Below are 16031 nucleotides of genomic sequence, written 5' to 3'. Positions count from 1 at the left end.
GCTGGTTTGCAAACTGAGTATTAATGGTCTACAGTGAAATAAGGATTTTATCCCAGAATGTGAATGAAACTGTTTAGTGCCCTGAACCTCCGTCACTATGTCCCTGTGTCTCATCTTAGCAAGACTTCTTGATGAAGGAGGCAGTGCTTTGATTGACATTTACCCTGATGCATGCTCTATCTCAGCCTGGTAATAAAGAATTTATGGATGAGCACCTTGAGTGGCTATGACACATACATTTACAAAAGCCTTCTGATTGTAAAAAAGTTTTCTACTTGTAAAACATAATAGGATAATTTGGTTTTATCCTGGTAAAAGATACCATGTAAAGAAGCAGTTGAAAATACTTTTTTTCTATCTTAAGTTGATAAATCAAAGAAGCCTTTAAAATGAAATTAAATAACCTTTCATAATTTTTAATACTGGAGGCATAAAAATTGATAATGTCTAAATTCTACTTTCCATTCTCTCTTCCTTTCTCTACCCACAGAGATGTCTTTTCTTACTTCACTGTTCTGAAATGTCATGATTCATTAGACCTCCTTTCAATCCTAACATATGTAAATCCCTTTATACAGCTGCTCACTTACCTCCTCATGTTCAAATAAAGTAATTACACTTTTTTCCCCTTCCCCTTTTCCTTTTTTCCCTCCATATAGGGATCTCTATGCAAGTATTTAAGTCTCCATACAAGTGACTGGGTAAGCTCTTGCCGTCTGGCTCATTCTGTGACTAGAGGATTGGCTTATCTTCATACTGAATTACCACGGGGAGGTAAGTCAATGACAAGAAGATGCTGAAAACCATATGGGGACACAGTTCACAAAGGGAAGCTTTATTTGTATTTTCAGAATAAAAGTATATTTTATATTACAGCTGATGTATTATTAGCCAGTTGTTTAAAAGATCTAGTGTGAGGAAATGTATTTGAAATTTAACAAGAAGAATAAGAAAAAGAACTTCATTACTCTAGATGAGTCATGGATTTCATTGAGATTTTGATTAAAGCTATGAACACTCTCCCTTTAAAGATACACGTATGGGCATACTTTAAACAATATTCTTGTGATTGTAGGGGTTCTCAATCTTTTGAAGTTCCTCTCTGGCCCTAGGTTAAGAACCTCTCAGCTGGACTGCATTGTATTTTCCTTGTATATGTTTTGCTTATTTAAATGAACTACATATGTATTGTTACTTCTTTAGGCACACATTCTATAGTTTGGTTGGTCTTTAGTATAAAACCCAAATGTATCTTTTTATAAATCAGTGCTTCTCTTAGCTAGCATTAGGTTTGTTCAAATTTATCAGGGAGAAAAATATAACAGATTTCAATGAGAATGACTATTTTTTTCCTTTCTCATGTGACAATCTAGAGAGAGACAATCTTCACATTTTTTTTTTTTTTGGCAGCACCAGAGTAGTATTAGGGCCCCAGACTCCTATATTTCTCCTACATTAATCTTTATATGTGGCTTATGTTTTCAGGATCACCTCATTGTCCATCATGCTATATGTTAATCAGAGAAAAGGGAGAATAGAAGGAATTGCCCCTTTTTCCCTCCGGAAGTCCCACTGTTGTGATTATGTTTTCTTTCCCAGAGCTTAGTCCATGCTTTCCCACCTCAGTTGGCTGCAAGGGGTGTTTCAGTGCAGTGTGTGTGTTAGTTTTAGCTAGGTGCATTGCTGCTTCAGATAACGAGAATGCGTGGTGAGGAGTCCGTCTTTGCCAGTGTGCCAATGCTGAGTGCTTGTATTATGTCAATACTGAGTGTAGTGCTGTAACTACAGTTTTATTCAGTCTTTATGTACGTTTTTGCTAGCTTTCCAGAGCATCTTTTTAATATATTTGCTTTCTTCACTTTGTTTCAAAGTACACCTCATATCATATCCAAGGCCCCTCAAAATTAGCTTTGCTATGAAAATCTGTCTTTGTGTTTATATCCCTGCAGCAGTTTTCTTGCCATACATTCTTTTTTCACTTTCTCTGACCTCTGTAATGAAGAGAATTTTTAATGTATCAATTTCTCAGATCTTTGTTCCATTGTATAATAGCATGGATCATCTTTTTTAGCTGCTGCCTCATATATAAATAATTTCTCCTGAATAATTTATCAGTTCATTTATCTTGACATCTTGCTTTTCTTGAATACAGAATTGTTCAATGTTATTGCCTATGTCAGCAACTTGATGCACTTACTTTAGTGCGTTAGCTCATTAACCATTTGAATTGTGTTTCTTTATTCTGAAATATTATAACTCCTTTAAAGAGCTGTCTTAGCACAAAAATTAAAATACCATCCTAATCCCCATTTTCAAGGCTCGCATGATTCAGAAAGTTTTCCAGTCAAACTTTGGCTGGAAGGAATAATTGCCATCAAATATGAGTTTTATTTAAACACAGATTCTATTCTTAAACATCACCTTATATTATTACTAAATAGTTAACCTTAAATAAAAAAACAACTGAGTATATGCTATTGTAAAAAACATCAGTATAATAGCTATTTGAATTTTTATTTCCTAATTATTTAAAGAATATTCCACAACTCATTTAGTCAGAACGGCCATCATGTAAAAGTCTCCAAGTAATAAATGCTGGAGAGAATGTGGAAGAAAAGGAATCCTTTTATACTGTTAGTGGAAATATAAATTGGCACAGCCACTATGGAGAATGGTATGAAAGTTCCTTAAAAAAACAAAAGTAGAGTTACCTTATTATCCTGAAGTCCCATTCCTGGGCACGTATCCAGAGAAAACTATAATTCAAAAAGATACATCCATCCCAGTGTTCATTGTGGCACTATTTACAATATCCAAGGAACGTACATGTCCATCAACAGATGAAGATGAGGAAGATATATATAAAAGGTGAATACACACACACACACACACACACGTTATACACACATAGAAAGGGAATATTGTGTTATGTGCTTACTCAGCCATGAAACCCATTTGCAGCAACATGGATGTACCTAGAGATTATCATACTAAGTGAATTAAGCCAAACAAATATCATATGATATCACTTATATGTAGAGTCTGCAAAAAAAAAAAAAAAAGATATAAATCAACTTATTTAGACAAAGACAAAATAGACCTACAGACGTAGAAAACAAACTGGTTGGTTACCAAAGGGGAAGGGGGAAGGATATGGACTTCAGTAGTTGTGGCTCTTGGACTCTAGAGCCCAGGCTTAGTAGTTACTGCATGGGGGCTCAGTTGCTCCACCTTTTATTTCCTTTTTAATAGTATCAGGAAGTATTACCCAAGTTTCCCCTTTGCTGGCTGGCTCACTGACTGACTCTTCGCATCGTTCTCCACTTTATTAACCTAGTTTCCGTAGTGTGAGATGATTTAGCTTAATTATTGGTATGGTGTTATACAAACATTTTCAGGTATCTCTATAAATTTTCTTATATAAATAGCAGCTCAAGATTAAACCATGTATACTTATGTTCTGGTTTTATCCAGAATAAGAAATGCAGCTCTTTTACGGGTTGAGTGAGCCATGTTAGTACAGACTTTGGAAGACTGGACCAGGAAGTAGGAAGGGGAACAAATGAGAAAGAAATCAACTTGTAGAAACCTAGTAACTGCTATTTTTCTTCCAGTTGTGCTATTGCGTTTTCCTCCCCGTATCAAAGGAATCCTTTTTTTTTTTCTTTTGAGCTTTTTATTCCGTATTGGGCTATAGCTGATTAACAGAGTTGTGATAGTTTCAAGTGAATAGAGAAGGGTCTCAATTATATTTGTCACGCGAGTGTATGTTCCTCCGTTCTTTGTCTCGTCACAAAAATTTGGAGTGACAGACATTGAAGCCCCCTCGGCGGGTCACAGCTCTTGGAGGACAGACCATGTTATAGCTCTTAAATAAATCAGTGTTACAGCTCAGTGTTACAGCTCTATTTATTTAGATAATAGCAGGAAAATCCATCTTTGAGGCGTGAGGGCACGTTGATCCAAAGACGCAAAGAGAAGAGCGCCCCATCGCGCAGGAGAGAGAGAAAGAAAGAGCTTTGGCTCCTCTTTTTATGTTTCTCTGTCCCTGGGCCTGTCTTATGTAAATTGGGCCTAGGCAGGAGCGTTGTTTGTTTTACCTGAGATTCTCACTCCGGTCCTCCGACCTTCCTTTGTTCTATTTTCACAGGCTTTCCCGCCATTTTGGACTCTTTTTTTTTTTTTTCCCTATTCTAACTACCTAACATATTCATCCATTCTCCCACAACCCTCCTCCCATCCAGGCTACCACATAACATTGAGCAGAGTTCCATGTGCTATACAATAGTCCTTGTTGGTTATCCCTTTAAAATATGCGGTGTGTACATGACCATCTCAAACTCCCTAACTATCCCTCCTCTAGCGCTGCAACCATAAGTTCATTTTATAAGTCTGTGAGTCTCTTTCTGTTTGTAAGTTAAGTTCATTTGTATCATTTCTTTTTGATCAAAGGAATCATTATCTTCTGTCTTTGGTTTTATTGTTGGTGAAATCGCAGTTTAATACATGTTAATGAGAGTAATAAATGTAAATTCTGAGTCTTTTTGTGCCTAAATGTAAACATTCTGTTTGTATTTATCATTGACTTTGTTCTTTATATAGCTACGGAGTTATTTTAAATTTTGAGAATTGTAGTATAGAATTTTTTTTCCTTTTAAGAGCTGTGGTTTTATTTCAATGTAAGATTTACGTAAAGTTTTCTTTTTAAAATTTTATTGAAGTATAGTTGATTTCCAATGTTGTATTAATTTCTACTGTACAACAGAGTGATTCAGCTGTACACATATATTCTTTTTCATATTCTTTTCCATTGTAGTTTTTCATAGGACATTGAATATAGTTCCCTGTGCTATACAGTGGGACCTTGTTGTTTTTCCATTTTATGTATAATAGTTTGCATCTGCTAATTCCAAACTCCCAGTCCTTTCCTTCCTTCCTCCCTCCTCCATTGTTTTCTTATCAAGAGGAAAAGAATTATGATTTTAGTTAGGGGCCTTGGTTGGATATATTCTTTCAGGCAGTGTGTGTGTGTCTCTGTGTCAGGCCTTTTGAATTTAGGCAGAACGTGTCCTCTCTCTGCCTTCATAGAACATAAAAGTCTTCTGATAAACAAGTAACAGAATGAGTATAGGAGTATTTTGTTTTGTAAAATCAGAAAACAGTCCACTGCAAAACTGTTTCTAGTTTGATTTGAAGAACTTTGGTGGGCTTCAAGCTAAGCCTCAGGGCGAAACTGGGGTTTTTCCGTCACAGGTTATAAGATACATGTGCCAGTTTCAGAGCCATGCCAGTTTCACAGTGATAATTGCTTTAGATAAATTTACTTTTTGTTTTTGCCAAATATTCCTTTTTTTATTGCTTCCTTTTGCTGCTGCTGCTAAGTTGCTTCAGTCGTGTCCGACTCTGTGTGACCCCATAGACGGCAGCCCACCAGGCTCTCCCATCCCTGGGATTCTCCAGGCAAGAACACTGGAGTGGGTTGCCATTTCCTTCTCCAGTGCATGAAAGTGAAAAGTGAAAATGAAGTCACTCAGTCGTGTCCGACTCTTAGCGACCCCGTGGACTGCAGCCTACCAGTCCCCTCTGTCCACGGGATTTTCCAGGCAAGAGTACTGGAGTGGGGTGCCATTGCCTTCTCCAGCCTCCTTTTGCTACTACCGGAAAAAAAAAAGGACCAAAGTAGTATATGTTAAAATTAGAAGCAAGATCCTATTGAATAGTAATTGCAGCTGAGTGTTTAAAGCTTAATTAATTATAGATGCAAAAGGAATTATGTTGTGAAATACAATGAAAACAGTGAGGATTGTGAGTTGAAAATTTTATTTACATACTTCCTGTTATTAGAAAAGTATAGGGAAGAAAAACAGCAGTCTTCTTTATATTACCTTCCTGCTCATTCTGTGTCCAGTAGTGCAATTGAAGCATTAATAAATATTTGAAAATTATCCAAACAGATCATTATAAACCTGCAATTTCCCATCGAGATTTGAACAGCAGAAATGTTCTGGTGAAAAATGATGGAACCTGTGTTATTAGTGACTTTGGGTTGTCCATGAAGCTGACTGGAAATAGACTGGTACGCCCAGGGGAGGAAGATAATGCAGCCATAAGTGAGGTGAGTGTATACAAAAGGTATCACGCTGACATACTTTTAAAACATAATAAATTGAATTTAAAAATCTACTAACTACTCAGGACAGTTGTCCTTATCCAGTTATAGCATATTAGGAATTACAGAATTAAGATATACAGAAAACATTGCATGAAGTTCATCAGTTCATGTGGAAATCACTACCATTCCAAGTTATTTTTGTCAAGCAGCAGGAGGAATACTGTTGACTGGGCTTCCCTGGTGGCTCAGATGGCAAAGCATAGCTACAATGTGGGAGACCTGGGTTTGACCCCTGGGTTGGGAAGATCCCCTGGAGGAGGGCATGGCAACTCAGTCCAGTACTGTTGCCTGGAGAATCCCATGGATAGAGGAGCCGGGTGGCTACAGTCTATGGGGTCGCAAAGAGTCGGACATGACTGAGAAACTCAGCATACACAAGCGTGAGCACTGTTGACTAGGATGACTGAATCACAGCTTAAGTATTTCAAGAGGGTATTTTTTTAAAGAAAAAATTGCTAAGATGAATTTTATTAAAATTAAAAACTTCTGCTCTATGAAAGACAATGTTAAGAAAATGAAAAAACAACCCTCAAACTGGGAGAATATATTTGAAAAACACATATCTGATAAAGGACTTGTATCCAGAATATAAAAACTCTTATAACTCAACAGTAAGAAGTCAAACAAGTCAATTAATAACTAGAAGATCTAAATAGACACCTGACCAAAGAAGGTATGCAGATGGCAGATAAGCATGTGAAAGTTACTCAATGTGATTCATGATTCAAGAACTGCAAATCAAAGCAGGATGCCATTGCCTTTGAATGGTTTACAAAAAGCAAGAATTTCAAATGCTGGTGACGATGTGGGGCAACAGCAACCCACTCCTTGTTGGTAGGAAAGCTTGATAATGTTCACTTTGGAAAACATAGTATTCCAGCAATCACACTCCTAGGTATATAGACCCTGTTGAGTTAACAACTTATATTCACACAAACATCTGCACATCAAGCTTCATAGCAGCTTTATTCATAATTACCGAAAACTGGAAGCAACCAAGATGTTCTGAAAAGGGTATTTTATAGTTTAAAAAATGAAGTCTAAAAAGGTTCAGTGACATACTTAGGTTCAAATAAGCATATTGACCTATTGTTGACCTGAAATTTATGTATAACTTCTGGCCTAATGTATGCCCTTCAGAATATGCTACATTATTTCCTGAAATACATATCTCTTTTTTATCAGGTTGGCACAATCAGATATATGGCACCAGAAGTTCTGGAAGGAGCTGTGAACCTTAGGGACTGTGAATCAGCTTTGAAACAAGTAGATATGTATGCACTTGGACTAATTTATTGGGAGATATTTATGAGATGTACAGACCTCTTTCCAGGTGAGGGAATTGTTAACGTATGTTTTGACGTGAAGCAGTTACATATTCTTTCTACTTATATTAAAGTCTACTTTTATGTTTGTGCTTTCATTTAAACCTTTAGTTCAGTGCCATCTAGTGTTCAGAAACATTATTAGCAGAAAGACGTTGGTTGGAAAAAACTTTTTAGAAAGAACTCCAGGTTTGCATCTGAGTGTGATTTAATTAACTGCTGTTAATAGCTTACCTGTGTTCAGTTTGGTCTCTGATGGCTTTAGCAGTTCTCATTTTCCTTATGCACCCTCTGAGCATTTGTGAAGCTGCACTTCATAGTGTTTCTTGTACTGACTCAGTAAGGAATTAGAACTAGTGAATTATCCACTGGATTATCTTTTTCTTCCTTTTTTAAAATTCTCCTTTTCTTCCTTTTTAAAAAAAATTTCCCTTCTCTTGTCATGCCTTCCTGTCTGTCTTCCTTCATGAAAGAACAACTCATTCAATGTAAATATTTATTTGAGGCTAACTTGAAATAGCAAAATGAGTATATATTTTTCTCCTTTTGTTACGATTATATCAGTCATTGTGATATATTAACAAAAATTTAAACTAATTACCAGTGTATTTACCAGTGCATCGCACTCTTCTAGGTTGTATAAAAATAATTTGACATGAGTGGTCTCTATTTTATAGGAATAACAGCATTAATAGCATGGGGAAATGAAAAACAGTCAATTGACCAAGCATTGGACAAATGGAACTACTTAATACAGATTAGTAGTGGGATTGATTTTTTTTTTTTTTTTTGCTTCAGAAAGAGTGAGCATTTGGGTCTTCCATGGTGGTCCAATGGTTAGGAATCTGTGCTTCCACTGCAAGGGGCACAGGTTTGATCCATGGTTAGGGAAGTAAGATCCCACATGGCACACAGTGTGAATCCCCAACCCCCCCCCCCAAAAAAAAGAGTGAACATTTATCAATAGTTTATAATTCTAAAATATAATGAAATAAATTAATAATTATTTAGATTACTGGCACATCAATCAGTTATTATTTAGAAGTATATTTTTCAATTAAATAGAAGTATTGGGTATTGGACAGCATATTAAAAAGCAGAGACATTACTTTGCCAACTAAGGTCCGTGTAGTCAAAGCTATGGTTTTTCCAGTAGTCATGTACACATGTGAGAGTTGGACTATAAAAAAAGGTGAGCACCGAAGAATTGATGCTTTAGAACTGTAGTGTTGGAGAAGACTCTTGAGAGTCCCTTGGACTGCAAGGAGATTCAGCCAGTCCATCCTAAGGGAAATCAGTCCTGACTCTTCATTGGAAGGACTGATGCTGAAGCTGAAACTCTAATACTTTGGCCACCTGATGTGAGGAACTGACTCATTTGAAAAGACCCTGATGCTGGGAAAGATTGAAGACAGGAAGGAAGGGAAAGACAGAGGATGAGATGGTTGGGTGGCATCACCGACTCAAAGGACATGAGTTTCAGTAAACTCCAGGAGTTGGTGATGACAGGAACGCCTGGCATGTTGCAGTCCATGGGTCGCAAAGAGTCAGACACAACTGAGCTACTGAACTGACTGGCTGACTGGGTACTCAAAGTGTTTTTCTGGAAATAGCAATGATTGCAACAGTATCACATATTATTGGAACCTTGTAAGTTTTAATTTCTATTATTAAAATGTCGGCCATAGTGTTTAAAAAATGCTAACCCAGAATTTTTGCTTTTTAGAAGCACATGTGACTAAAATGATTCTTGTGTCAGCTTAAGTTAGTACATTGCTATCAGCAACGTTTTTTTGAACAATTACTACATTCAAAGAATAGCTATTGCTTTTGGACTGGTAAATCATAAAGTATAATATCAGATATTTGCACAGGAAAGGCAATTAAATCTTGTTTGCAGAATATTATTTTAATGGAGATATAAGATAAATTGAAATAATGCTAGAAAGAGTTTAAAAAAGGAAAAGGAAATTGAGTGTTAGTGTTAACTGTATACAGAATTTCAGTTTAGGAAGACAGAAAAAGTTCTGGACATGGATGCACAACTTTGTGAATGCACTTAGTGGCGCAGAACTGTACATTCAGAAAAGGTTTCAATGATAAATTTTATGTTACATACATTTAACCACAATTTAAAATAAAAATGAAGGAAAAGAAGAGAGTTGTATTAATATACCCTGTAATCTTAGATATGGAAATAGGGAAGAAAAGGTGTATGTGAGATAAAATGTAGAAAATGAACCTGTGGTTCTCGTTAGCTATTGGAGACAGTCTAGGAAACTGAGAAATATTAAAAAGTTTGAGAAACAGTAAGGGTGCCAACAAGGAGCTTAGGAAAAAGTCCTGGTTTATATCAGAAAGATGAGTTAATTATGGTAACTTTTGGATGGAGTATTGATAGACTAGTGAAAATTTGGTCTCTGATGGCTTTAACAGTCATCATTTTCCTTATGCACCCTCTGAGCATTTGAGAAACTGCTGAAGAACTTTAGGAATGAAGAATTTAAGATTAAAATATTTATTTGGTAATTGTCTACATAGAGATGATAATTGAGAATTTATGAGTGGATGTACTCCACTCCCCTATGAGAATAAACAAAGAGAGAAACACTGGTAAGTAAAGAGTGAGTGTTAGGCCACTTCCACCATTATAGGTTAGTGAAGAAGATAAAAATACAGAGGAAACCGAGAAATGAGAGAATTGGTGAAGTCAGTGTTAGAAAGTATTAAGAACCAAGATTGATAGAAATATATGTAATTGAAAGGTCAAAAGGAAGTAGAACTGAGGAATAATCTTGGAATTTGAGTAGGAGGAGATCATTGGTATTCATAGAGGAGTTTCTGTGAAATAGAGAAGAACAAATTTTACAGGAATTATATTACAGGGAAACATTAAGAAAGCACAGGCAGTGGATACAGGGCACTCTTAGGATTTTTAACAATGAAATGAGGTGTAAATATTCCACAAACATGTTAATAAACCTAAAGAAAGCATATTGTAAAATTCTTATAAAATATTCTTTAAACTTCTATCGTAGAACTCCCAAGTGCCTCACATGCTTTATTATTCCATTTTAGTAAATGGAAACAGTTTGTGTTGATGGCTGTCTGTCTCTCTCTGTAAAATATTAACAGTACAAATAAATTTGGTTCTATATTGTACAAAGGAAGAAAAGGAAGGAGAGAAAGGAAGGAAGAAAGAAGACAGGAGAAAGAAAGGAAAAGAACAGGTGTAAATTAAGAAGTGGATTAGAGAGTTTCTAACTACTTAGAGACATACAAGTAACAAATGAGAACCATGAAGATTTAGTAGAAACTTGATAATTCTTAATATCATTCCATTCACAAAACAAGATTATGCATTTGTTTTATTTAGCATGTTTTCTAATGATAATTTAGATCTGATTAAAGCAAATAAGTAAAATTGTAAATATTTATTCTACTGATTGAACCTTTGAAGAAAAAATAACACTTGGAAAGTGTGTATCTGTGTTGTATATATATGTCTCAGAAACACAGAGGAGATACTAGTACAGTAACTAACTAAGTACAGTTAACAAATGGTATGGGTTGAGTGTTTGTCACGTGAAATTTCATGAAAGAGGGTGATGGCAGATGAAATACTTGAGTTGTGTCTTTCAAGTTCAGTGTTGATGTTTATTGATAAAAAACTTAAGTATGCTTAAATGTTTACAGAGTATGTGAAAATATCATTTGTATTTATAGGTAGTGCAATATTCCAAAAAATGTGAGCTATGCTACATATATTATAGAATTGATTTTTGTAACTTTTCAAAAAAATATTCAAGGAGGGCAAATATGTGGGGTTTTTTTAATATTCAAATTGAAGCATTAAATTTCAGTTGCATGTTTTGTAAAGTACTTTCTTTTTTTTTTTGTAATGTACTTTCTATCTGGGTAATTATGACTTTTATCTCCACGTGAGTGAGATAAGGAAGGCAGACATTGCCATTTTGCTGACAGGAAGACTGAAACACAAAATAGTTAAATGACTTTTCCAAGGTAGAGATGAAGCCAAGATTACAACCTAAGTGTCTTTCCTCCATCCTGGTATCCTTTCTTCTAATTTATCCTGTCATTTTAATGGTGTTGGGGGAGGCACAAGAAGACAGGAAGAGTCTCTGTTGTATTCTTTGCCAGGTTTTTGACTTAACTATTGATTTTCTAAGTGTTGGTCCCAAAGGTCTTCTGTGTGGCTCAATATAATTGTTTAATTTGATCAAATTTTGTAAGAATCATAAGTTTCTTATCATAAACAGCTGATTCTCTATTACATATTGGTGATAAATAGAATTATTAAACAGTGATAGAATAGTTCATGATATTTTTAAAATCCTTGATCTAGATACTGTTTTTTAAGGGGAAGAATCAGTACATTGATTTTTTTTGTCAGATGGTCATCATCATGAAAATTTTTGTGACATTTGGTAGATTTGGCTAGATTGTAATAGAGCCTGTGATGTGATAAGACATGATTGTACAACCCACCCACTTATATTCAGTTCTGTACAGTAGAAACTGAACAAACAAAGAAAGTGCTAGATCTTGGACTTTCTCCTCATATTCACCACCCTCAATTCCCTGTATGGGATAAGAATTCAGGCATAGTTTTAAGCGTTAAATGTCATGTATATAATAATGTTCATCACCACCCCTCACTCCCCCCAAGTCAGTAATATTGGAAGCCAGTTAAAAATAATTGCCCATCATTGTAACTACCATTTAATTTATAGCAACATTTAATTTATCAAACAAAGACTATTGTAAGTAGAGCTTTTACTAATAATGCATGAAACCCACAATGATAATAATAAATTTTATTCCTTTTTTAAAAAATTCACAGGTGAATCTGTACCAGAATACCAGATGGCTTTTCAGACAGAGGTTGGAAATCATCCCACTTTTGAAGATATGCAGGTTCTGGTGTCTAGGGAAAAACAGAGACCCAAGTTCCCAGAAGCTTGGAAAGAAAATAGCCTGGTAAGGAAAAACTAAATTATTGAAAAAGAGGACTTATGACTGAATATGTTTCAAATGTTGCTTGAAGCAAAAATAGATTGTTAACGGTAACAGTTTTTAGAGTTGTCTAATGCCAAAAATCTAACTTACTTGATTTGTATGATGTTGTATATTTTCAGAGTTGGAGGTGTTTTTATTTGTTTTCTTCAAATATAAAATACTCTTTAGAGAGACTGTTATGTCTGCAGTTTTCCACATTGGGTAACAGCTGGAATAATTAACATGATAATATTTCAAACATGATTGAAATTCCATTCCATTTATTCTCTTGAGAGTGGTACCAAAAATGTTAATTAGTGCAGACTTACATATTCACTGACTGATAGAAATTTAAACTGTACCAAAAAGAAACCAAAGTACCATGTATAAATTCTGCTTATTAAAAATGAAGTTTACAATGCTGAAATATTTTCGGAGGCTCCGGCCATTTCAGTAAATTTGTTGCTACACTTCTAAAAACATCTTAACAAACATTTGCATACAACAGATACATTCACACACACTCATATATTTTTTTAACGTAAGTAGGATCATCTCATTATCCACTGTCATTTCTGAAGCTTGTTTTTTCACTAATTTTTCATGTCAGTACATATATACATTTATTACTTTCTCTCCAATTTGTCAGTATTTCATTATATGTCATAATTATTGAATTGCTCTTTATTAATGATAGTACCCTGTATTTCTTATTTTTAAAACCTTTTAGAAGAATTAAAGTTATGCTTATATATGGTAAACAAAATCAAATTAAATGGAATGGCTAAAATAGGAAATGGGAAAAGACTACCTACTCCTGTCCTACCTTCAGAAGTAATTCATGTTAACAATGTTCTGAAGTTTTGTTTTTGTTTATAAACTTTCTCTTCTGGAAGTTCCCATTATAACTTTAAATATTATGTTTATTCTTATTTATTGTTGTCTCTCATTTATCCTCTCCTAGTTTTATAATACTGTGTTTGTATAATACAGTATAATAATTTGTATAATACTGTATTAAGCTCTCTTTTGTATACAGATTGATCTGAAATTTTTAATAAAATAAAAACATGGAAATTTTGTAAAATTATGGTTGTATAAACATCCTTGGCACAACATACTATTGTGCTTGGACTCATAAAGAAGGAAGTGAAAATCCTGTCACTAGAAGCTACTGCCTTTTGAGGAATAATGTTTTAAAAGTCACCCCGCTCTTCTGATTTTTTGGCCCTAGGCTTACTTTCCCTCCTTCCCTCCCACTCTCCTCCCCTTCCCTCTACTTTCTACTTTACTATAGGAACTGGGACAGATTTTTTTAAGAGGTCCCTGACCTCAGGTAAGAGGCTGAATCCTTTCCTAGGATTCATTAGATGTGCCAGACTCACAGTAGAGTATGCTTCAAGGAAAAATCTCTTTGTGAAATTTTATCTACTAAAATACAACTTCATCTTTCATAAATGGTTTTATTTCACCAGAGAAATTGGACTACTTATTCTAAAGTATCTTTTGGCAACCCTGCCATTATGGGATATGCACTATATGCATATTTTTCTGAAAACTTTTTACTCTCAATTTAGATGAGGTTGCTAAGTAGGAAATAAGTAATATTTGGTTCACTTCCAATAAATCCATTTAAATCTAATGTGCTACAGTCAATAGAACTGCTGCTTTTTGTGTAATGACAATCTAGTAGTAGAATTAAATAGCAAATACATAGTTTCTATATGAAATACCCCCCTTTCTATGAAGACATTTTGCTTCATAGTTGCACTGAAATTACAAAACATTTTTGTAGTAACAAAACTCAAAATCTTCTCAAAGTTAATGAATGTAAAAATCCATTTTAAAAACTGCTAGGGAACCAACCTAAACAGCATATTAAAAAGCAGAAACATTACTTTACCAACAAAGATCTGTATAGTCAAAGCTATGGTTTTTCCAGTAGTCGTGTATGGATGTGAGAGTTGGACTATAAAGAAAGCTGAGCGCTGAAGAATTGATGCTTTTGAACTGTGGTGTTAGAGCAGACTCTTGAGAGTCCCTTGGACTGCAAGGAGATTCAGCCAGTCCATCCTAAGGGAAATCAGTCCTGAATATTCATTGGAAGAATTGATGCTGAAGCTGAAACTCCAATACTTTGGCCACCTGATGTGAAGAACTGACTCATTTGAAAAGATCCTGATGCTGGTAAAGATTGAAGGCGGGAAGACAAGGGGACCACAGAGAATGAGATGGTTGGATGGCATCACTGACTCCGGGGACATGAGTTGGAGTAGGGTCTGGGAGTTGGTGATGGACAGGGAGAACTGGCGTGTTGCAGTCCATGGGGTTGCAAAGAGTCGGACAAGACTGAGTGACTGAACCGAACTGAACTGTGTATTTCAAGTTGCTTTTCTTGCTGCTGTCAAGATTCTCTCCTCCTCTTTGGCTTTTTATAATTTGATTATAATGTGTCTCGGTATGGAACTCTACTTGAGTTCATTGAGTTTCTTGGATGTGTAGATTTATTTCTTTTACTAAATTTTGAAAGTTATTTAATTATTATTTCTTCAAATATTCTTTCTCCATTTTTTCTTCTGGGTTGTCATTCATTTTGTGTATTTTGATGTGGTTAATGGTGCTTCACTTAGGCTCTATTCATTTTCTTCCTTCTTTTTTTGTTTGTGCTTCTCAGACTAGGTAATTTTTATTTCCTGTCTTCATGTTCGGTAATTCTTTTTTCTCTCTGCTCAGATCCTCAATTAACCACTCTGGTGAATTCTTCATTTCAGTGTTTTTACTTTTGACCTTGCAAGTGTCTTTTTAATTCCTTTCTATAATTTCTGTCTCTTAATTGCTATTCTCCATTTGTTGAGACATTGTTTTCCCAGTTTCCTTTCATTCTTTATCCATGGTTCCTAGTTCTTGGAGCATATTTAAAGTCTTTGCCAGTAACTCCAATGTCTGTATTTCCTGAGGGACAGTTTCTGTTCCTTTCTTCATTCCTGTGAATGGGGCATAGTTTCTTGTTTCTTCCCATGCTTTGTAATTTTTTGTTTAAAATACATGTTTTGGATATCATTATGGACAAAAAGGAAACAAAAAAGGAAAAGACTCTCCAAGTCATTGCAGATTGGCTTTGTCTTCAGGCCCTTTGTTAACACTTCACTTCCTGCTAGCACTGAGCCAAGACTTCTCATTGGCTGAGCCAGCCAGCTGTGAAAGCTTGTGATCTTCTCTGAGCATGCATCCTGCCCTGAACCTTTGTGTGGATTTTTAGACTCTTCAGTATATGCAGATTTTCAGTGCCTTTATTCCCCAAAGTTTCTCACACCCAGCTTTTCTTCCTTGACTTTCAGCATTTCTTTTGTGTGCCTCAACTTATATTTTGCCCCAGGCTATAGCACTTGTTCTTTGGTCTTTCAGTTTTTCCAAAGAATGTTCTCCAGTTAGTCATAGCCACTTCCCTATGCTAAGAGAGTTGAGTTAGGCAGAACAAAGACAGGCCTATTGCACTGGATCTTCAAGGGAAGACA

The 16031-nt window shown here is 35.3% G+C and overlaps 1 protein-coding gene across 1 annotated transcript in view; it reads left to right on the top strand.

The window, feature by feature from the left end:
* Positions 1–16031, top strand: part of BMPR2 (bone morphogenetic protein receptor type 2) — a 146306-nt gene that overhangs the window by 113203 nt on the left and 17072 nt on the right. The window contains exons 7-10 of the mRNA XM_043910371.1: positions 660–774; positions 5955–6115; positions 7358–7505; positions 12362–12498. Of these exons, the coding sequence (XP_043766306.1) occupies positions 660–774; positions 5955–6115; positions 7358–7505; positions 12362–12498 (561 nt within the window). The remainder of the gene's footprint in view (positions 1–659; positions 775–5954; positions 6116–7357; positions 7506–12361; positions 12499–16031) is intronic.

Source organism: Cervus elaphus, chromosome 8 (genome assembly GCF_910594005.1).
Source record: "Cervus elaphus chromosome 8, mCerEla1.1, whole genome shotgun sequence".
In the NCBI taxonomy this organism is placed as follows: Eukaryota; Metazoa; Chordata; class Mammalia; order Artiodactyla; family Cervidae; genus Cervus; species Cervus elaphus.
The sequence above is the reverse complement of the archived record's forward strand: the minus strand, read 5'-3'. Positions and strand labels throughout refer to the sequence as shown.